Here is a 22,259-nt window from a genome sequence, read left to right as displayed (position 1 = left end):
GTGAGGCTCTTCTTCCCCAATCCTGCCCCCTGTGACTTAGAGCTCGAGGCAGCCAAGCCATCGCTAAGCCCTCAGTGCAGATTCAGCCTCTGCTGTGTGACTGTAGGCAAGTCCCTTAACCTGCTTGCCTCAGTTTCCCTGTCTGTAAATATGAGGATGATACTAGAACCTACCTTGTGGGGTGCTTCTGAAGATCAGACGAGATAATACTTGTGAAAACCCAGTGTTAATAAATGCTGCAAGTCCCCCGACAGGATCAGATCCTGCTAAATTGCATCGAATGGGAGCAAGGTCTCCTGCTTCCACAGCCAGGGGAGACTCGCCTGCGACCAGGGGTCTAAGCTGGGAGCTTTCGGAGCCATCCCCAGGCCAGGGAAACATCCCTTTAAACTAAAGCCTCCTTTAGCCCTTGGTAGGTTTGTCACTGACTAAAGACTCCCCCCTCGCGGCCAGTGCCACAAACTGCACGAGCCTTCCCAAGGTTGGGGTGCACTGAGGGGCACTTGCCCGGCACCTCGAGAACAGCCCCTTCCCCAGGCCTCTGTGGCCTGACAGCCTCCTTCCCATTCCAGCGCTTGCAAAGGAAAAGGCCTATTTAACCGTGACTCTGAAGAAAGTCTCCGGGGTTTTGGACTCCTCCGTCTTGGACGAAGAACCGGAGCTGGAAGGCCCTTACATTGCTTATAGCTACTATGTGACGTATAATTTCGTGGAGGATGAAAAAGATGCTGGGAAGGAGTTTGCTAGTAATAAGGATGAGGTAGGTGGGGGTGGGAAGGGGAAAGGAGGAAGGCTGACCTGGAGCAAGAAACGGCAGAGCCCCCCAGCATCGGTGCCGGGAAAACCCCGGGGCTGTGTGGTCCAGGGGGACATGGAGAATCCCACAGGATGGAGCAATAATGGCTCAGCCCCCGACCCCCAACAAATCTGCCCCTCCGGATGGGCAGCCTCTTCCTCGAACTGAGAGGCCGAAACCCCCGCTTGGGATTAGGTGGTTTCCCCATGGAAACCTGAGAAGCTTAACTTGGGTGATTGGGGGCCCTGTCTGATGCTCCTGTGGCAGGCAGCATGATGGGCCATAGACCGGCTAAACCCTAATTTATCTCCTGATTCTCCTAGGAACCAGTCCATGTCCTCTGGGCCCCTGATGACATGAGTCCAATTTGCACAAGCTTTTAGAATTGATCTGGTTGAGATCATTGTATATAGCAACAGCAGGATTATTCAATGATCAACTCTGATGGACGTGGCTCTTTTCAACAATAAGATGATTCAGACCAATTCCAATGATCTTGTGATGGAGAGAGCCATCTACATTCAGAGAGGTCTGTGGGAACTGAGTGTGGATCCCAATAAAGTATTTTCACTTTTTTGTTGTTGCTGTTCCTTGCATTTCATTTTCTTTCTCATTTTTTCCTTTTTGATCTGATTTTTCTTGTGCAGCAAGATGATTATATAAATATGTATTCATATATTGGATTTACATACATTTTTATCGTGTTTATTGGATTACTTCCCATCTAGGGGAGGTGATGGGGGAAAGGGAGAGGAAAATTGGAACACAAGGTTTTGCAAGGGTCAGTGGTGAAAAATTATTCTTGCGTAAGTTTTGAAAATAAGAAGCTTCAATAAAAAAGGAAAATAAAAGAATTGATCTGGTTTTGCCTATGCTGCAATAATAAGAAGAATTAATTGATGTAAAACCCCACTCACCTTCAGCTCATTGACATACTTTGCACTTGCTTATTGAATCCAAGATTTTTGTTATAGTTGTTCAGTGGTTTCAGTTGTGTCTCGCTCTTCGTGATCCCATTTATGGATTTTCTTAGCAGAGATACTGAGGGGGTTTGCCATTTCCTTTTCCAACCCATTTTACAGATGAGGAAACTGAGGCAGACAGGTTAAGTGATTTGCCCAATAAGTGTGTGAAGTCAGACTTAAATTCAGGAAGATAAGTCTTTCAAACTTTAGACCCTGTCATGGACGCCTCATTTCAATTGCACTGGGCAAAACCTTGGTCCTGTTTGTATGTCTCCCTGGCAGGTTATGAAATCCACAGAAAGTCCATTACTGTCAACTGTGCTTTCCAGTGAGGAAAATGAGACTGAAGAAGATCCTCGGCTCAACCCAGCCCCAGGGTAAGAATGGAAACTACTGTGATCGCTACTGAAGTCTGAATGAGCCCAACATGATAGAGGAAAAGAAATACTTCTTTATTTTTACTCATCTCTTACTATAATTAGCATTTTTTCAAGTATTTTTTTAAAAGCATTATTCAGGGAAACTGGATGGCTCAGTGGATAGAGCACCAGCTCTGAAGTCAGGAGGACCTGAGTTCAAATCCACCCTTAGACACAACACTTTCTAGTTGTGTGACCCTAGGCAAGTCAGTTATCCCCAATTGCCTCAGCAAACAAACAAACAAATGAATAGATAGATTAATTAATTGATAAGTAAAAAATAAATAAGCATTATTCTGAGAATGAATTTATAGGCTTCCCAAGAAAGAAAGGTTAAAAACCTCTGCCCTAGATATTGGTTTGCAAGCCTGAGCCACGTGGCTCAATATTCTAGAGTAGGATTAAATTTCTGATTCCTTCTTACCCAAACTATTCAGCTTCCTCTTCCCATTACACTCAAATTTCTCTTTGCCAGAATAATCAGGGAAGGACATAAGAGTGAGTGGTTTAGAGCTAAATTATGTTTGCAATTTTGCCGAGTTTTTGACCAGAAAGTCTTTTTGTTGTTGAACATTTTTATCAAATTATATAAGTCTAATTCTAGGCAGAGAAAACCCAATCTTTTATTTTTTTAAGAAAAATTTTTCTGGCTCAACAAAAAAGTTCAAATTCATAAGCAATAATAAAGTGATTGTATGTGAACCCATAAACTATTCATTCTATTTAACCTCCTGGAGTACTGATGACCAGTGTTCTGATGCTGTTTAGGAGCAAAATTCAATTGCTGTCAACCCACCCATCATCCTTTGTGGTTATACACCTTTTACAAGACTGGCAATCACTCTGGGAGCAATGCTGAACTCTCTCTGGTCCTCAGAAAGCTGGCTGGCTCTATTCCCATTCCTCTGCTTTCATACTCAGTTTAAGAGTAGATTTATCCTTTAGTTAGTTCTTGGTGCACATATACCACACACACATACACACATACATATAGAGAGAGACAGAGAGAGACAGACAGAGGAGAGAGATAAAGACAGAGACCAAGAGATAGAGACCGAGAGAGACAAAGACAGAGACAAAGAGACAGAAACAGAGAGGGACAAAGAGAGACAGAGACAGAGACAAAGACAAAGACAAAGAGACAGAGAAAGATACAAAGAGAGAAAGAGAGAGATCTTTCTTCCTTGAATTTCAATTGAAGTTATTCACAAAAAAAGCAATATTGTGGTTGAGTGCTGGCTTGCCCCTCATTCCCCATCTTCAGTTGCCTTCCTAGCCCCTCATCAGCTAGTGAAAAATAGGTTTTATGTAGTGTAGCTACATATACAAGTAGCTCCTCGTATAAAAGATCTCCTTATTCTCTGGAGACTTTTTCCTTCTCTGGCTCATTGACTCTACCCATGTGGAACCTGGGAATTTCAATAACCGGCATCCTCTCCAGGATAGCCCTTAACAATGGAAGCTCCCTTTGAAAAGAGCCCAGGCTAACAAACCTCAGTAAAATTTTGAATTTTTTTAAAAGTCAGAGAAAATGAAGGGATTTCTCAGCATGCAGCCCCCTGCATTGAGAATTAGTTTTTTACCCAAGGGAGACTCCAACAAGGGCTGTGGAGAGCCAGGGCATGGTTTTTCCCATCAGTCCTTTTCTCTGGGGTTCCCTTTGTCTAGGCCACATGGCTTCTTGACCAGTGACTCTTAGCAGGTCTCCTGGGACTGGTCACTGCTCCCCGTTTTATTCCTTTCAGTTTCACTTCTTGTCACTCTGCTTCTTGGTAGATTTCTGAGGCTTCAGAATCAGGGTCTTTGGTCCTATGGGAGCTTTATTTCATTTGTCCAAATGCTATCTCCCCTGCTTTTTAAGGTTGGAGTCTTTCAGGATGCTGGGAAATGTTTCTTTTTTGTCTTGTTCAAAGAAGTTGAAGTATTTTACAGCATTCAGATTCCTGTCCATCACAGTTGATCATCATATAATCTTGTTTTTGCTGTGTACAATGTTCTCTTGGGTCTTATTTCTCTAGCATCAGTTCCTGTCAGTCTCTCCAGGCCTCTCTGAAATCATCGTGCGGATCGTTTCTTACAGAACAATAATATTCCATCACATTCGTATACCATAACTTATTCAGCCATCCTCCAATTGATGGGCATCCACTCAGTTTCCAGTTTCTTGTCAATAAGATAATTACAAAGTGCTTTGCAAAGGACATAGAAGGCACTTAAATGCTTGTTTCTTTCCCTCCTTCCTTCCTTCACTTGTTCCCTCCTTCCCTCCTTCCTTTGTTCCTTCCTTTTTTCCATGACTTGCTTCTCCCCTCCGGTACACTACATAGAGATGGTCACACCTTTGATCTCGCTATCACCCACAGATGTACACCATGCATGGTCCTAAACTCTGAGACTAGTTGGTCAGATCATGATCTGTTGTCATTCCACCTCTCCATCTACCTTGCCATCTGTTCTTCGGCCTCTCCAGAGTCCAGCGTCCTCACCCTGGCTTCCTTCCCAGCACCAGCTGCCCTCTCCCTCCTCCATCACTGCTTCTCTCCTGCCAAGCCCAGAGCTGGAGTTCTCTACCCTCTCATATGTGATTGAACCAAGTGGAAGAAAAATTTCAAATCCTATTGATTGGGTCCTCTACAAATTTATGTGACAGAATTTCAACGAGGATGAATTGAACTGAATCCAACTGGGTTGAAGACCTCCAAGCCTTCCTCCTTTCACCTTTTCCCAATTGACTTGCCATCTACTCACGCTCACCATTTTCCAAACATCTTCATCCCCTTCTCCCCATTCTCTTAATCGAGATTTCTATTTTATACACAGAAACATGGAGACCATTAGCCAGGAAGTCACTTTTTCTCCCCCTTCCTGCATCACTCAGATGCTGACTTCTGCTCTCTCCTCCATCACCTCAGTTCCAGGAGAAGTAGCCTTCCTTCTTTCTTCCTCCCTTTTGGAGGCAGTCAGAGTTAAGTGCCCAGTGTCACACAACTAGTTAATGTTTGAAGTGGATTTGAACTCAGGTCCTCCTGACTCCAGGTCTAGCACTGTCCCACCAGCTGCCCTCCTTTTTAGGGATGTGGAGGAACCCCTGTACTTGTGCCTTGGATTCCACTCCACCCCATCTCTCCCAGCAGGTCACCCCCTTTATATTATCCACACTCCTACTAACCTGACCACTTTCCTCGTGCCTCCAGTACCCCAATGTCTCCCCCAACTTGATCTGACCATCCCCACCAGCCTGCTGTGTTCAGGGCCTTTCCTTCCTTCCCCCTCACCCCCTTCCTAACTTTCTGCCCCTCATTATCCAGCTAAATCTGCTCTTTCCAAAAGTACCGGCCAGTGCTCATCACCAAACCCAGTCATTTCTCAGAACTCATTCTTCCTCAGCTTTGCGACGGTGGACAGCAGTGGTCACCCTCTCCGCCCGGATTCACTCCTGCCTGGGTTTTTGTAACAGCATCCCCCTTCTTACTTAAATGTGTTTCAGTGAAGAAAGTCACTTGTGGAAGCCTAGCTAGAGTTTCCTTCCTCTGCCCCCTCCCCCACACCACTTTGTTGGATCTTAAAACAACAGATTAACAATTAAATATTAGGACCGAATATTAGTCTGGTAGACTTTGTTCCCACCTTAATGAGAAACCTCCTTCTTTCCCTTCTCCTCCTCCTCCTCTTTCTCCTCCTCCTCCTCCTCCTCCTCCTCCTCTTCCTCCTCCTCCTTCTTCTTCTTCTTCTTTTTCTTCTTCTTCTTCTTCTTCTTCTTCTTCTTCTTCTTCTTCTCTTCTTCTTCTTTTTCTTCTTCTTCTTCTCTTCTTCTTCTTCTTCTTCTCTCTCTCTCTTCTCTCTCTCTCTCTCTGTCTCTCTGTCTTTCTCTTATTTTTCTTTTTCTTTTCTCTTTTCTATTTTCTTCCTTCCTATCTTCTTTCTTTCTTTCCTTCCTTCTTTCTTTTTCATTCTTTCTCATTTTCTTTCTCTTTATTCTTCCCTCCCTTCCTCCCTCCCTTTCTCCTTCCTTCCTCCTTTCCTTCTTCTCTTCCTTCCTCCCTTCTTCCCTTCCTTCCTTCTTTTTTCCCTCTCTCTCTCCTCCCTCTCTGTCTCTGTCTCTTTCTTACTTTCAATTCTGAAGCAATGATCTGTCCTGAAATCCTGTTACAACAATTTTAACAAAGGTCTTAAGTACTTTCTGTGAGGAAACTGGATAGAAATTTAAGAAGGAAAAACTAAAAACTTCTATAGCATAGTTTTGGATGCTAATCAGACATAGAATGGGAATATCTTAATCTAATTAAGGTTATTTCCTATCTCTAAGACTATTGAGTAGATTGAATTGTTGGGGAAAAAAAATTAGGTTTTTCAAGGGTTTTCCATTTCAAGTGACTAAAGTTGGGCCAATAGTATAGTATATTGATTCATCAAACAAACAAGAATGGTCTATGACAGAAAGAGATTTTTCAAAGGCCAGACGACTTTCTGTCCTGTTGGGTTTTCTGTCTTAGAATAAATAAGTTAACAAGTTTGTCTCTAGCAGGCTTGCATCCAATGCAAAATACAGAATTTTCTTTCCATGCTTCACATACATGTTATACATCTTACTACTCTGTCAAATGACAGTAGCCAAGCTCAATCCAGAGAGAGGAGGAAATAAATGCACCACTCACCTTCTGTACCAGAGAATTGGGTTGGATGGATGTAATTAAATCAATGTTTTTTCTTGCTGAACTTTTCCCCCTTCTCTTTAAATTTTTTTTTAAATAAGGGATAGTTCTATGGAAAGGGAAAGGAAGAAGGAAATGTTTGAGGAAGAAAGAAATGTTTGGGGAAAATGGTGATGTTAACATCAAAGATGTCAATCCCTTTCTTTTTTCTTTTTCTTTTTTTTAGAAAGCTTGTCTTCTCCCCTTTTTCACTAATGCCTAGTTTATGGTTATTTGACAGCTTCCTTTGCCCCCTCTCCTAAAGGTCAGTCCTCTTTAGCACAATTCGAAAACCTTGGAGCAATGTTATCGAGTATAATTACAAGATGAAACATACTTTGAAAGACCTGATACCCCTGAAGGCCTTCCTGTTGCTGGGAACCAACATTACCATAGTGGAGGAAAAGGTAACGATGAACTTGTAGGGAATGAATGGTGTGGGGTGGGGGGGGGAACCCAGCAGTCTCACCCCTCAATCTGAGCCATGTCTGAGCATTGCTTGATCTGGGGTATACTTTGGAAGATACTCCTATCTTCTTAAAAAGCTATTTTCCTTAGTGATGCTCCTAGAGGCTGGGTAGCCCCTTATTCACTAAGAAAGGATGCAGTTAAGGAATTCTTACTGCAACATAGTGGTCTACTAAGGGGCTTTCTGAAAGTGACTTTTGTCTTTTGAACACAATGCCCTGGTACATAGTAGGCACTTAATAAATGATAACTGACTGATTGATTGAATGGCTAAATCTTTGGTCTCCCCAGGGAAATCTCTGTAAGGCTTATATCCATGTTCCAGACCATTCAGCCTAGTGAATGAGGGAGGAGGATGGGACAGGGAATATTTATTAGAAATATTTCTGATTTCCCTAGAAAGTTTCTTGGCAAATTCTTCCTACTCCAGTGGAAAGTCCCCCATCTAGCAAGAAAGGAAAAGGTGAGAAAGGCAAGAAGGGGAAGGGAAAAGAGAAAGAAAAAGAAAAAGAAAAAGAAAAAGAAAAAGAGAAAGAGAAAGAGAAAGAGAAAGAGAAAGACAAGGACAAGAAAAAGGGAAAAAAGGAAAACAAAGAAAAGGAAAAAGAAGCACCAAAAGAAAAAAAGGTAGGTCATGATCGTGGACCATGTACTCCTAGCTTTTGATGATGGAGTAGGATCAAGGTATGTCTGTTTCTCTCTTACATATAATAAATGTTAGCTCTTAATCCCCAATTTTTTTTAAATTAGCAATTCTCTTATAAATATTTTAAACTTAAATATTTTTTATCAAAGACCTTTTAAAAATATTTTCACATAAACCATATGATATAAAAGATTTTATTTTTATTGAAATTATAGGGAATCTTTTCCTAATATTAAATTATCTTTGCAAGATAATGATGTGTTCTTATATAATCTTTTCCAAACTCTTTTTAGACTTTGCTCAAACCTAATTTTTCTATTTTCCCATATAAGTCAAGAAAAAAGGACTCGCCTAAGGAATTTCGTCACGATCCTCCCATTCTCCGAGTCTTGGGAAGTCAACTGCTGAACCTGGAGCCCTTGCTCTCTGGGGAGACCCTGGTGAGCTCTCTATGCAATTTTGGGACAGTCCGTTCTGCTGAAACTGACAAGCTGACCTGGATGAGGGTATGGCTACTGACTCTGGCCCCTGTTTTCTCACCAATTCAGCTCCCTTGCTCCCACATCTTCCTTAGTTACATTCTCCCTTAAAAAAGGAAGGCCAAACCCAGCGAGAAATGAAAACTGGACCTCTCCCCCTTACCATGAAAATATAAGGCTGTTCTTTCCTAGGCTACTCTTCCTCTGCTCTGATTTGGCTTTCATATTTTAACTTGCATAGATAGAAGAGAGAATCTGTGAGGAAAGAACTGGATGGGAAAAGTGAATGTTCCCTCCTCCGGGCTCCTACCACATACACTAGCACCAAAGCCCTTTCTTAAACTTAGATGCGAGTCTAAGCAAATGACTGATCCTGGAGACTCAGAGAAAGAAGAAAGATTGGTGTTGGGAACCAGGAGAAATCCAAGGCCTGGACCATTCCCAGACTTAGCAAAATGGCCCCATTTAGAGCTCCCCAGGATCAAAACCATGGAATGGCAGAGCTCGAAAGAACTTTAGAAAGTGTGAAAGATGGAACAGACCGGAGAACATGGGATGTCAGACCTTGAAAGAGCTAACCGAAGGGGCAGATAGTTGGCACAGTGGCTAGAGCACTGGAGCTAGGGAACTAAAGTTCAAAACCAGCCTTACACATTCATTAGCTGTGTGACTCTGGGCAAGTCACTTAACCCCATTGCTTCAAAAAAAATTTCTAATTCAACTCCTTATTTTGTGGAAAAGAAAATCAGCTAAGATTAAATCATCAAATCTTTACTAAATATAAGCTGTGCTGAGGCCCAGAGAGGAAAGTGAAATGTTGAATGCTATATTATCTAGTAAATAGGAGCACTGAGACTGGACCCTAGAATCTCTGTCCTAACCATTCCAAAAAAGATTCCTTTTTGCTGTTTTTACAGAACCAAAAGACCAAGATCAAGAAGAAACCTGCTAAACGAAGGGCAAAAGATCAAGGTAAATGGACTAGGGTAAGAGTAAAGAAACAGGTATCTGTGGAGCACTTGCTGTATGCCGGGTCCTGCTGGGAAAGAAATCTCAGAAATGGCACCCACCTGCAAGAAACTTACCTAAGGGTCGAGAGTAGCAGAGGAACCCACAAGAAACAATGGAGACTTCTAAATTTACATCATATCCTCTGTTGGAGCTGTAAAGTCATCATATGGATATCCCCTCTAAAAATTAAGATTGTGACCCATCCCTGCCTGCCTGCCTGATTCCCACATCATCCCCAAAGTTGGTGCCTTCTTCGCTCGCTCTCTACATTAAGAGAATGCTAGGGGTCTACACGAGTGCCCAAACAGCTAAGATCACACTCTTAGCATGTGACTGAGAGTCCATCATTTTTTTTTTTAAACATCGTCATCTCTGATGACATCTCTGCATTGTTCCTCCTTTATAGTTCTTTGTAATCTTTTGGCCGCTCAAGCGTTCCACTCCCAATTCCATTGTCCTTTGGGTGATCCTCAGTGTAAGTTCTTTGAAAATTCTAATATTTATTGCTTACACTCATAAAATACCTCCAGAAAAATGTAGACATTAAAATGATGGGCATTTGTTTCCAGGAGAAGATTGGGTCTTTCTTGTTTTCCTCCTGCTCAATTTTGGACCTGACTCATTGTTTCTTTAGTGTTTTTCTGCTATATGGAAAGATTTGCAAAGTTTCTTTCTAGTATGGGCTCTCTCCTGTGGTCAGAGGAACTATCTGGCAGTTCTTTCGACAAATTGGACTAATGAAGAAGACAATGTAAAAAATGGGCATTTTTCATCCCCTTTGTTTTAACTGAGTGGATAGTTAGGTCAAACACTTCAGTGTACTTGTGGTTCTAATTGACAAAGCTCCACAGCGTCCTGGGGCTTGACATAATGCAGCACCATGTCATCTACAACCCAGATTCTTAAAACGTGGCTTATGATTCCATCTGGGATCTTGCAACTGAATGTGGAGATTGCAAAATTATGGTTTATTATCAATTAATGTTTGATTTGTTTACTTGTTTTGTGTTCCTATATACCTGGGGTCAACTAAGAATTTCTCAGATGAAAAGGGGTCGTGAGTGGAAAAAGTTTTAAGAAGTCCTGATCTAGAACCAAGAAGCTGTCTTTGATGTAAATTCTGTTCTAGTTCTCCTCCCGTGACAATATGTTTCAGGCAAACATATGGCTTCCTATTTTATATTTCCTTTGATTGTGATAATTAGAGAGTTGCAATTACCCTGAGGTGGTAAAGGCAGGAGTAGTGATGGTCTCAGACAAAGCAAAAGCAAAAATAGACACGTCCTATATAATTTTACTGTATGTTTTCTTCTGTTACTCATTTAACATTTCCTTTAAGGGGCAGGTAGGTGATGCACCAGTCTAGAAATCAGGAGGATCTAAGTTCAAATCTAGCTTCAGACAAGCTGTGTGACTCTGGGCAAGTTACTTAACTCCAATTGCCTCAGCAAAAAGAAACAAAAAAAAAGAAAAAATCCTTTAAAAATTTGGATGCTATCCCATTAGGTACATATACATATAATTATTCATTGTCTATGGAAATATCATTTCCTTTCTTATTTTTAAAAATTAGTTCTATTTTTGCTTTTTCTTTGAGATTGTGATCACTACTTCTGTTTTACTTTTTTTAACTTCAACTGAAGCATATTAGACTATGCTCTAAGCCTTTATTTTAAATCTATGTTTGTCTTTCTGTTTCAAGTGTGTCTCTTGTCAACAATGTATTATTGGATTCTGGTTTCTCATCCATTCTGCCATCTGCTTCTCTTTTATGGGTGAGCTCATTCCATTCACATTCACAGTTATGATTACTAACTGTATTTCCCCTCATCCTATTTTTCCCTTTTTATCCATGTGCTGTTGCTGTTTTCCCTTTGAACCTCCTCTTCTAAACTCAAATTCTCCTTCTAATTCTTTACTCTAGAACTTATTTCATTTGAAATATCCTTTTAAGTCTTTTTCAAGAATTCTAGTCTTTATAACCACGGTACACCTTTTTCTGGAGGTCTAGCAGTGGTCTTGCTTTCTGGGTCTACAAAATTTCCTTATCACCAGTATCTTCTGTTTATTTATTTCTATTTCCAACCTTGTTTTCTAAGTTGAGAGTTTGTGTCAGAGCCAGGCTCCAACTGCTTCTGCCCTCTTGGATGGGACTGATTGCCCCTTCTCCCTTTCTTTCAGTCATAAGGTCTGAATTCTGCCTTGTCCCAAATCCATTTTTAGTGTCTTCTTGAAACATTTTCTCAACAGCCTTAAAATGGTGCGCTCTCCAGCACAGATCTCCTCTTGGGTACTTGGTCTAATTCAGCTGCTCCCCTGCTTTGTTTTCTTCAGGCTCATTTTCACTTTCTCTATAACAATATCCAGAACTGTAGTACTGGGGAAGGGAAAGGAGTAAGTATTTATGTAGCTCCAAGCACTGTGTGCTAAGCAATTTCCAAATATTTCATTTGCTCTTCACTTTAACCTCGGTAGGCAAATGCCATTTTACAAAAAAATTAAATGGAGGCAATAGAGAGGAAGTGATTTGCTCAGTCACCTAGCAAGTGTCTCACCTGTCTGAGGCAGGATTTGAACTCAAATTTTCTTGACTTCAGGCCTGGAGATACTTAGAAGACTTAAGCATTAGAGGGCTGTGGTCTCCAGTATCCTTGGTGAAAAGAACTGGTTATTAAAAAAACTTTGCAGAGCTTTTGCTCAGACCAAATCCAGAGGATTTCTAGTCTATTAAAGCCTGTCAGGTCTTAGCCCTGCATTGGCTTAGCTGTCAAAAGACCCCTTTGGGGCATTGGGACATTAGAGCAGGACCTCTATAGATCAGTCTGTGTTTGTGTTGGCGGTTTCCTGAACCTGTGATTGCTTGGGAGGGAGGCTCCTGATCAGTCCCTGTCTCTGCAACATACAGTCTCAGACACTTATCTGGGTAGCAACTAACATGGGTCTAGAGTTGGACCTTGAACCCAGAGTTTTCCAATTCTAAGGCCAGTTCTCGATCCACTTTATATCTGTTCCAAATTGAGAGAAAACTAAGTGGACCCTGGTTCAAATCTCATCTCTAATGCTTACTACTTTTATAACCCTGGCAACTTGATTGATACCCCCTGTCCTCCATTTTCTTACCTATAAAATGAGAGTATTGGACTAGAACAGAAGTGTCATAATCCTGGCCCCAAAGTCCTGAGTGCAGCCCAGAACCAGATTAAAATATTAAATTATATTAAAATATAATTGGGAGATGTCAAACAAAATAAGTGGAAAATACAATATGACACAGGTGGTGGTAATCTGTGGCTTTCTAAATTAATATGTGGCCTGAGGAAATCTGTTTCTATTTGCATTTGATTCCACTGGACTAGATTCCACTGGTTCCTTCCAGCTCTAGAACTAGCATCCCCTTTTCTTTCTTCTCCTCCACCTTAGAGTTCTGACGGTACCTGCTCTATAGATCCAACACTGAGAACCACTGGTTCGCCAAGTCTGAATTCAGGGCACTGAAATGGAAGATGGTGCAGCAGTGTAGATAAACCAGAGGGTATATCAAGAAGGAAAAAATCTAAGACTGGAAAGTAGAGGGAGGCCATCTTATGAAGGGTTAAAAGGGAGGTTATAAACTAGTATGTTATGAAGGTAGAAATGACAAAATTTGACAGGAAATCGGATGGGATAGGTCAGTGGAGAGTGAGGAATTGAGGATGAATTTGCACAATTGGGAAGGCAGTAGCATCCTCATTGGGAATATGCAGGTTTGGACGGGGGATGAATTTTGGGGGAAACAGAATGAATTCTGCTTTGGAGGAGTTGAGGTTGAGATTCCAACGGAATATCTAGTTTGAAATGTGATAGAAAGTCGGTAATGCGGTATTAGAGTTCAGAAGAAAGACTAAGGCCTAATAAGATGATAATTTTTTTCCGGAGTCCACAACATGACAAAGAACAGTTAAAGACAATGGGCATGTTCTCCTAGAGAAGACAAGCTTTAAGAGAGATAAGATATTTGTTTCTGAGTATCTGAAGGGATGTCATATGAAGAATGATTGGACTAGTGCTTTGCCTTAGATGTAAAATGGTACAATGCATAAAAGTTTCAGAGATAGTTTTTTTTATAACTTAAAATAAGGAAAAGCTTCTGAGAGTTATCCAAAGTGGAATGGTCAGCCCAGGAGTACTTCTTCTCACGGGAGGTCTCCAAGTGTTAACTGGATGATCAGTTGTTGGAAACTTTATCTTTTGGTTTTTAGGACATTGTTCTCTCCTGGTTCTTCTCCTCCCTATTCAATCCTTCCTTGTCAATCTCCTGGATTTTCATCCAAATCAAGCCTGCCCACTGGGGGTATTTCCCTGGACCCCCATCCTGGGCCCTCTTCTTTTCTTCTTCTAAACTACTTTGCTTAGTGCTTTCATCAACTACAATGGATTAAACTAATTTCTCCATGCAAATGATTTACAGATTATGTATCCAGCTCCAACTTCTCTCTTGACCTCTGGTCTTGTATCTCCAACTGCCCACTGACTATCTCGAGTTGGTTGTCTCATAGATGACTTAAACTCAACCCATCCACAGTGGAACTCGCTCTTGTCCTCCCTAAAGTCTTCTTCCCCACTTCCTCACTTCCCGATCACTATTGGCCCTATCTGTGTCCTCCCAGTCACCCAGACTTACAGCCTCTATGTCATCCTCACCTCCTCACTCTTTCTCACCCCCATATCCAATCTGTTGCCAAGTTCCCCAAATTCCATCTTCACAATATCCCTCTTTTTTGCCCCTGATAGAAGTGTTCATCACCTGCTACCTGCATTACTGGAGTAGCCCACTGGCTGGGCTTCCCTGCCACAAATCTCTCCCCACTATGTCCATGTCCTCCACCCAAATATTAAATTAATCTTCCTAAAATACTGGTCTGATAAAGTCACCCCCTCTCTCTATCCAGTAAACTTTAGTGTAACGCAGGCCCTTCCTGCCTCTCCAGTTCTACTCGTACCTTAGTCCCAACCATGTCCTCTGTAATCCAGGGCTGCCAGTTTCTGTTCTTCCTCCCACATGACACATCATCTCCAAACTGAATTCCTTACAGCTGTCTGAATCCTTTTTAACCTGGTTTGTCCCTGTGGTTAATAGTTTTCACTCATTTATTCCCCACTGGGAAAAGACTAAGTGGACTTTTTGGACCAAAAATAAATGATGGCCATTTCCCTAAATGTGTTTGGAGTTAGTGGGAGGCAATGATCCCCTGGCTTACAGCTAATGTACTTATCTTATGTTCTCAGACAAAAAGAAGGAGACGACGATATTTGAAGCGCCCGATTACCGGCCAGATCCCCTGACATTGGATTTTGAGATCCAGTTGTGTCACTACAAGTCCCTAGTGGAAGCAATGAAGTTGCCCTGCCCGTGATCTTCTACCCCATACTTTATCCCTCTCGGACTTCGATGGTAAAAAAAAAAAAAATAAGGTTTGGTGATAAAGGGTAGCTTTGGTTGCAGCAACTGGTTCCAATGCATCATTTTTTATTGCACAATCATATACTGCAACTTGCTCAGCCGTCCCTCAGTTGAAGTATCTTCTCAATTTCCAGTTCTTTGCAATCACAAAAAGAGCTGCTATAAATATTTTTAGATATATAGGTCCTTTTCCTTTTCCTTTGATCTCACTGGGATCCAGACCTAGTAGTGTTATTGCTGGGTCAAAGGGTATGCACAGTTTTATAGTTCTTTTGGCAGAGTTCCAAATTGTTCTGCAGAATGGCTGAACTAGTTCATAATTCCACTAATAAAGCATTAGGATCCCAGTTTTTCCACATCCCTTCAAGCATTTGTCACTTTCCTTTTCTGTCACGTTAGCCAATCTGACAGGTGTGAGGTAGTATCTCAGAGTTGTTTTGATTTGTATCAGTAGTCATTTAGAGCATTTTTTCATATGATCATTGATAGCTTTGATTTATTCTTCTAAAACTTGCCTACTGATCATTTATCAATTGGGGAATGGCTCATATTTTTATAAATTTGGCTCATTTCCCTAACATTTGAGAATTGAGGTCTTTATCAGAGGAACTTGCTCTAGAATTCCCCTTTTGCCCCCACCCACTTTCCTCTTTTCCTTCTAATTTTTTCCACATTAATTTGGCTTATGTAAAACCTTTTTAAAATTTCATAAACTCAAAATGATTAATTTTACTTCCTATGTCTTGTTAGACCATAAACTCTCTCAACTCAACATTTTTTTTTTTTTTTGCTGAAGCAATTGGGGTTAAGGGGTCATACAGCTAGGAAGTATTAAGTGTCTGAGGCTAAATTTGAACTCAGGTCCTCCAGACTTCAGGGCTGGTGCTCTACTCACTACACTACCTAACTGCCCCTTTTACTCAACTTTCGAAGTGATCTTTCTAAAGCTCAGATCTGACCATGTCACTCCCCACCCCATTCATTAAATGAATCTAACATCTTGTTGATTATACAGTTTACAAATCTCACTGATGGATTCTTTTCCCCCAGTTGCATGTGATTTTATTACTTTGGCAAATAACTCAAAATTTTTACATTCAAAGCAAAGGCTATTCATACTTCCAACTGGGTGGGAGAATGTTTTTTGTCCTGTAACCCTAGGCCAGCCCATCAATTTGGTTCTCATTGGAAATCAAACAGGATTTAGAATCCTATTATTTCTGTTGAACTAAACATGCTTTTGAGTAATGACAGTTTTCTTGATCAAATAATAAAGCTTTTCAGAATATTCGGAAGATTATCGGCGGGTAACCAGGTAGTTCAGAATTCTCAATTTTTCATTGCCAATTACACAGTACATTCATCTTCCACCAAAGGAAGTCTCTCATGATGCTCCCATCCATGAGGGAGTCAGGCCCCTCGTAGTCAGCCTCCAAATCTGCTTCTTCCTAAGAACTTCAGCCATGGGAGGTTGGCTGAACAGAATGACCTGAGCATTCATGTGACCCAAGATGACAATGGTTTGTCAATAGGAGGAACTGAAATGCCCTACCGCTGAACTTGCACACAGACCCAGTCACAAGGTTGGATGGGACAGCAAGATCCTTTGGCAAGAGAAGTTCATCTGTTTATGAAATTTGACACATTTCTGATGAAACATTCTATCTGTGGGATGGGTGCCAGCGAGAAGTTGAGAATGAAATCAAGAGTTTCAGGCTTGGGTCACTGGAAGAATGTTACTTCCCTTGACAGTTCATCGAGAAGAAGAGAAAATTTGGGGGAAAGAGAATGAGTTTTGCTTTGGATATGCTAGTTGAAGATGCTTACAAGACATCAAGAGTTCCAATAAGCAGTAGACTTGTGATGGAGAGAACCATCTCCATCCAGAGAGAGGACTGTGAGAACGGAGTGTGGATTATAACACAGCATTTTCACTGTTTCTGTTGTTGTTTGCTGGCATTTTGTTTTCTTTCTCATTGTTTTCCTTTTTGACCTGATTTTCCTTATACAGCAAGATAACAGTATAAATATGTACAGAAGAATTGCACATGTTTAACAGATATTGGATTACTTGCCATCTAGGGGAAGGGTAATGGGAAGTAGGGAAAATTTGGAACACAAGTTTTGTAAGGGTTGATGTTGAAAAACTATACATGCGTATATTTTGAAAATAAAAAGATTTAATTAAAAAAAAGATTTCCAATGAGCATTGGTGATGCAGGCCTGGAGTTCAGAAGAGAAAATAAGTCTCTAGGAATAGATCTAGGAATCATCTGCGTAAACATAATTTAACCAGTAGGAACTAATAAGATCACCAGGCAATATAGTTTTGATAGTATACTGTATCCTCCTTCCTTTTTTTATGTTTGAATTGGTAACTTCTTTCCTCCAATTCTCTCCCTTAACAAATAAAAATCCCCTCCATTTCAACAAGTCAACAATCATACAAAACAAACATAGCTCATGCCCGAAAACATAAGTCTCATTCGATACCTCTTTAGTCCGTCACCTACCTGTCAAGGATGGGAGGCGTGCTTCATTCTTCAAGCTCTGGATCAGTCATTGCATTGATCAGACAGAATTCTTTAAAAAAAATTGCATCCATTTTCAGGCCATGTGAACAACAACAAAAAAAGGACCAGATATTTTCTTCAATCCCTCAAACTCTCAGACCTCCCCAAAACAGAAATTCCTGACCAAAGATAAAGCAACTTCAGCTGTTGGAACACCAAGAGTCTGAAACAAGGTAAGAAGAAAAACCAAGAATCCCTAACCCTCAGACTAACACTAACTGACACTGAGCTCAAGCAGAACCCTTCCCTCAACCTCTTCTTCTATGGGCAGGAAGGCCACACTAGCAGACCCAAGGACTCAACAAAGGCTTCTATGAAAACTCACCCCTACGTCCGCCATCTTTTTGGTGCCATGGAGCCCCCAGCTCTAGGCTATGAAAGTTTTCTTGGGTTAAGTCACAACTCTTTGGTAGAAAAAGCCTGCCAGGGTTAGAACTTGGAAGCACCAATGCTGGAAAGCTCTGAAGTGCTGATAGCTCTAAACTGCCAGTTCTGGGTCAAGAAATTAAGGAACAGAAGTAGGATAAATCACCAAGAAAGGACATTATGTATATGGCAAGCTGAGGTAGTCAGAACTGGCTACCCAAAAGTGAGCTGGGGAAGACCCTAGAAGCTGGTGAACTGTGAATTGCTTGGTGTAGGAGGAGGCCACGGAAACATTTTGAGATCCAGCCCCCCAAAAAAACTACAATCAGAAGAGAGAAGGAAGTCAGTAAATGAGCAAATGAAACTGGAAGTATCAAAAATCCAAGAAGTAATCTCAAAGATCTTGAACAAGAAAAACAGCAATAAAAGAAAAAATGATCTCTAACTCTAGTAAATGTGAATAAAATACAGAATGAAAGAAAAAATCCAGCATTTGATAAAAGGACCTGTAGAAGTTGAGAACATGGAACTACAACACGCTATTATAACAAGTGATTTAAAAGAGAAATGAGACTTATGAGAGCAGAATTTATGTCTTGTAAAGTAAAAAAAGGAATGAGCAAAATGGAAAAACTTGAATAGTTAATGGCACACCTCATCAAAGAAATGAGAGAAGACTAGATTGAATGTGCAAATACACAAAAGTAAAAGACAATCTAGAAGATAAGCAAAAAATATTTAAAATATTATGTAAATAAAACATAGATCATGAAGATAGGATGTCAAGACAAAAAATATATGTATTTTTTTGCTGAGGCAATTGGGGTTAAGTGACTTGCACAGGGTCACACAGCTAGGAAGTGTTAAGTGTCTGAGGCAAGATTTGAACTCAATCCTCCTGACTTCAGAGTGGTGCTCTATCCACTGTGCCACCTAGCTGCCCCCCAAAATATTTTTTTACTGCAAACATCTTTTTTAAAGTATTTTTTCAAATTATATGTAAAAACAATTTTAATATTCAGTTTTTAAATTTAAATTTAAATTTTTTTAATTAAAAAAATAAATTTTAAATTTTTTAAATTTCTTACTTCTTCTGTAGAGAAGCTAAACAGTTTGATATAGATTATACATATGAAGTTATTAAAATGTTTCTATATTAGCCATGTAGCAAAAAAAAGACACAAAAAGTAAAATTTTTTAAAAAGTATACTTTAATCTGCCGTCAGACACCATCAGTTCTTTCTCTGAAGGTAGATAGCATTTTTTATTTTAAGTCCTTCAGAATTGTCTTGGATTTCTGTGTTGAGAATAGCCAAGTCATTCACAGTTGATCATCATATGATTTTGCTATTACTGTGTATATTCTACTGATTCTGCTCATCTCACTTTGAAGTCTCTCCAGTCTTTCTGAAATTATTTTGCTCATCATATCTTATAGCACAATAGTATTCCATTATAATCATATATCACAATTTGTTTTACCATCAGAAAAAAATTAACAATATAATGAAATTAAATAACAGAAGAGAATTTCTGCCGAGAACTTCTGAACATGGGAAATATTAGGAAAAAATAAAAAAACAAAGTTGCACACTCCAAGATACATGTTGTTATATCAAGCAATTCAGAAATAAGTTTACCAAGTCATCAGGATAAATACTTTCAAATACAAAGGAAAGGATATTTGAATAATGCAAGATTACTCCATACCCATAGAAAAAGAAGGAGAGAATGGAGACTAGGATACAGTCCATAGTGACCTAATCTGAAAATTTAACAAAAGAAAGATATTAAATAATAAAGAATTCAAAACATTTCTAGAAAGAAATCAGTAGTAAAGAGATTCTTTGCTTCTCAAACACCCCAAACAAGGAAATTCAAGAAGACTGAATAAATTCAGACAGCAACAGAATGACAACAAAGATGAGTGACTCTTTTCTAAATGTATACCTGAAGACAGGATGAAGGCAGAATTTTGGGAGAGGCATCTATGACTGGGAGCAGAATCTGGTGATACACTGCCTACAGGTGACTGTTGCTTTTGTGGAACAACATTACTAGATGGGAAGTTACATGAAAGGGGCAGGATGGACAGATAGAGATAAAGAGAAGTGAGGATATGTCAGGGTCAAATCAAAAACTAGCAATGAGGGGAAGGTGACCACCGAAGAGCCTACAGGGGAGTGAGTGAAGAAGGAGAGGGTGGATATTGTATTAAGAATACAGAGAAAAAGAGAGACCACATGATTAGAGGGACCATGAATAAGAGAATAGGGATCTAAAGCAAACAGAAAAGATGGATGATAAAAAGTGAAAAAAATTCTTTTTTGAAAGGGGTACAAAAATAAAATAAACAAAAAACCCTGGTTTTTCCCTCCTTTATGATCTCTTTGGGATATAAGTCCAGTAGAAATCATAAAGGAGGGAAAGGGACCCACATGTGCAAAAATGTTTGTGGCAGCCCTTTTTGTAGTGGCAAAGAAATGGGAAACTGAGTGGATGCCCATCCATTGGAGAATAGCTGAGTAAGTTATGGTATATGGATGTTATGGAATATTATTGTTCTGTAAGAAACAATCGGCAGGATGATTTCAGAAAGGCCTGGAGAGACTGACATGAACTGATGCTGAGTGAAGTAAGCAGGACCAGGAGATCATTATATACTTCAACAACAATATTATATGATGATCAATTCTGATGAATGTGGCTCTGTTTAGCAATGAGGTGACTGAGAATTTTTTGATGAAGAGAGATATCTATATTCAGAGAACTGTGGGAACTGAGTGTGGCTCACAACACAGCATTTTCACTCTTTTTGTTGTTGTTTGCTTGCATTTTGTTTTCTTTCTCATTTTTTTCCTTTTTGATCTGATTTTTCTTGTGCAGAAAGATAATTTTATAAATATATTTTTAAATATTGGATTTAACATATATATTAACATATTTAACATATATTGGATTGTCATCTGGGGAGGAGGTCGGGAGAAGGGGGAAATTTTGGAACACAAGGTTTTTCAAGGGTCAGTGTTGAAAAATTATCCATGTATATGTTTTGAAAATAAAAAAGCTTTAATAAAAAAGAAAAGAAAAGAAAAAAGCACAGTCCTTGAGAAAAAAAAAAGAAAAAAAACTGGGACAGGGCAAGCTAAAGAAGAGAGGAATTTACTAACTGGGAGTAAAAAAGAAGATAGAAATATATAGTCAATGCAAAAAAGGGCAAAACTCCAAAGGGAAAGGATAACAAAAAAGAAGAGGGGATCAAGTGTGAAAGGAAATGAGTCAGTGAGGGATAGGACTATCTTTAAAAAGATTAAATTGTGGCAATTAAAAAGATTTGAGAAACATAATTTCTGGGTAATTTGGTCATTTTATTATTTTATTATTTTATTATTATTTCTTAGATCAAAGACCATTACAGGAGCCGATTCAAGGCTTATATATTCATGTAGAAGAGGAGTGTTCAAAAAGATCAATTCTGATTAACAATCTCTACATCCAGATCACCCCCAGCTTTGGTCAATTAAGACAAAAGAGTCTGTCTGCACCCAAGCTTAGACTAGAGATTTTTTATAAGGTTGGGTGGGGTAGGATAGAGGAAAAGTTTAACTCAACCTTTAGACACTAAAGTTCTAAAATGAGGATAAATAAAAGGGAGACCTCTGAATCTACTCAAATAGTCAGTTATTAATAATCACTTCTCTCAAACTGAAGGAACATAATATTGTACTTATAGCAGAAGAATGGAAGGAATAACTTGGGGGGGAAGAGCAATTTTATAGCTAAATGGAGGAAAACATAAACCCAATTCATAACTTTTAAATGTGAATGGATTAACACAATTCAATAAAATGGAGGAAAAAATCAGTTGGATTAAAAAAACAACCCTATCTGCTCTTGCTTATGAGAAACTCATTTTTAAAAAAATACACAAAATAAAATGGAGAGAATAGGGAAACATTTACTATACAGCAAGTGAATCCATAAAAACAAAAGTTGCCATCATTATATCAAATAAAGCAAAAACATTCAAAAAATCAAAAGGTCATGTGCGTTATACTGAAAGGAACAATAGATAATGAACCCATATTAGTAATTTATATGCTTCAGATGCCTTATTGTCAAAATTCATAAAAGACGCATATGAGTTTTAATAAGACAAAGACAATAATACTATAATGACAGGAGATTTCAATCTCTCTCTGTTTTAAATAATTAGCAGAAAGAAACAAAATTAAAAATATAGAACTGAAGAAATTTCTGGAGAAACTAGAATTAAATGATTTGTAATGCCTTTTAAATAGAAGAGCAAAAGAACATACATGTTTCTATGCACCATATTTGGAACTTTACAAAAGCTGACCATATACAAGGAGATTGTTTGCAAGGAGATATTGCAAATTAGTGT

General features: G+C 39.5%; 1 protein-coding gene across 1 annotated transcript in view; it reads left to right on the top strand.

Annotated features, from left to right (window-relative positions):
- The window catches only part of LRRC43 (leucine rich repeat containing 43), a 35,742-nt gene extending 16,935 nt beyond the window's left edge, over window positions 1-18,807 (top strand). The window contains exons 6-12 of the mRNA XM_051972725.1: window positions 573-760; window positions 2,044-2,138; window positions 7,137-7,278; window positions 7,739-7,966; window positions 8,318-8,491; window positions 9,382-9,436; window positions 14,741-18,807. Coding sequence (XP_051828685.1) covers window positions 573-760; window positions 2,044-2,138; window positions 7,137-7,278; window positions 7,739-7,966; window positions 8,318-8,491; window positions 9,382-9,436; window positions 14,741-14,868 — 1,010 coding nt within the window. The 3' untranslated portion in view covers window positions 14,869-18,807. The remainder of the gene's footprint in view (window positions 1-572; window positions 761-2,043; window positions 2,139-7,136; window positions 7,279-7,738; window positions 7,967-8,317; window positions 8,492-9,381; window positions 9,437-14,740) is intronic.
- The last annotated feature ends 3,452 nt before the right edge of the window (window positions 18,808-22,259 follow it).

Source organism: Antechinus flavipes, chromosome 1 (assembly GCF_016432865.1).
Source record: "Antechinus flavipes isolate AdamAnt ecotype Samford, QLD, Australia chromosome 1, AdamAnt_v2, whole genome shotgun sequence".
NCBI lineage: Eukaryota > Metazoa > Chordata > Mammalia > Dasyuromorphia > Dasyuridae > Antechinus > Antechinus flavipes.
This window is presented reverse-complemented; position numbering and strand designations above follow the sequence as displayed.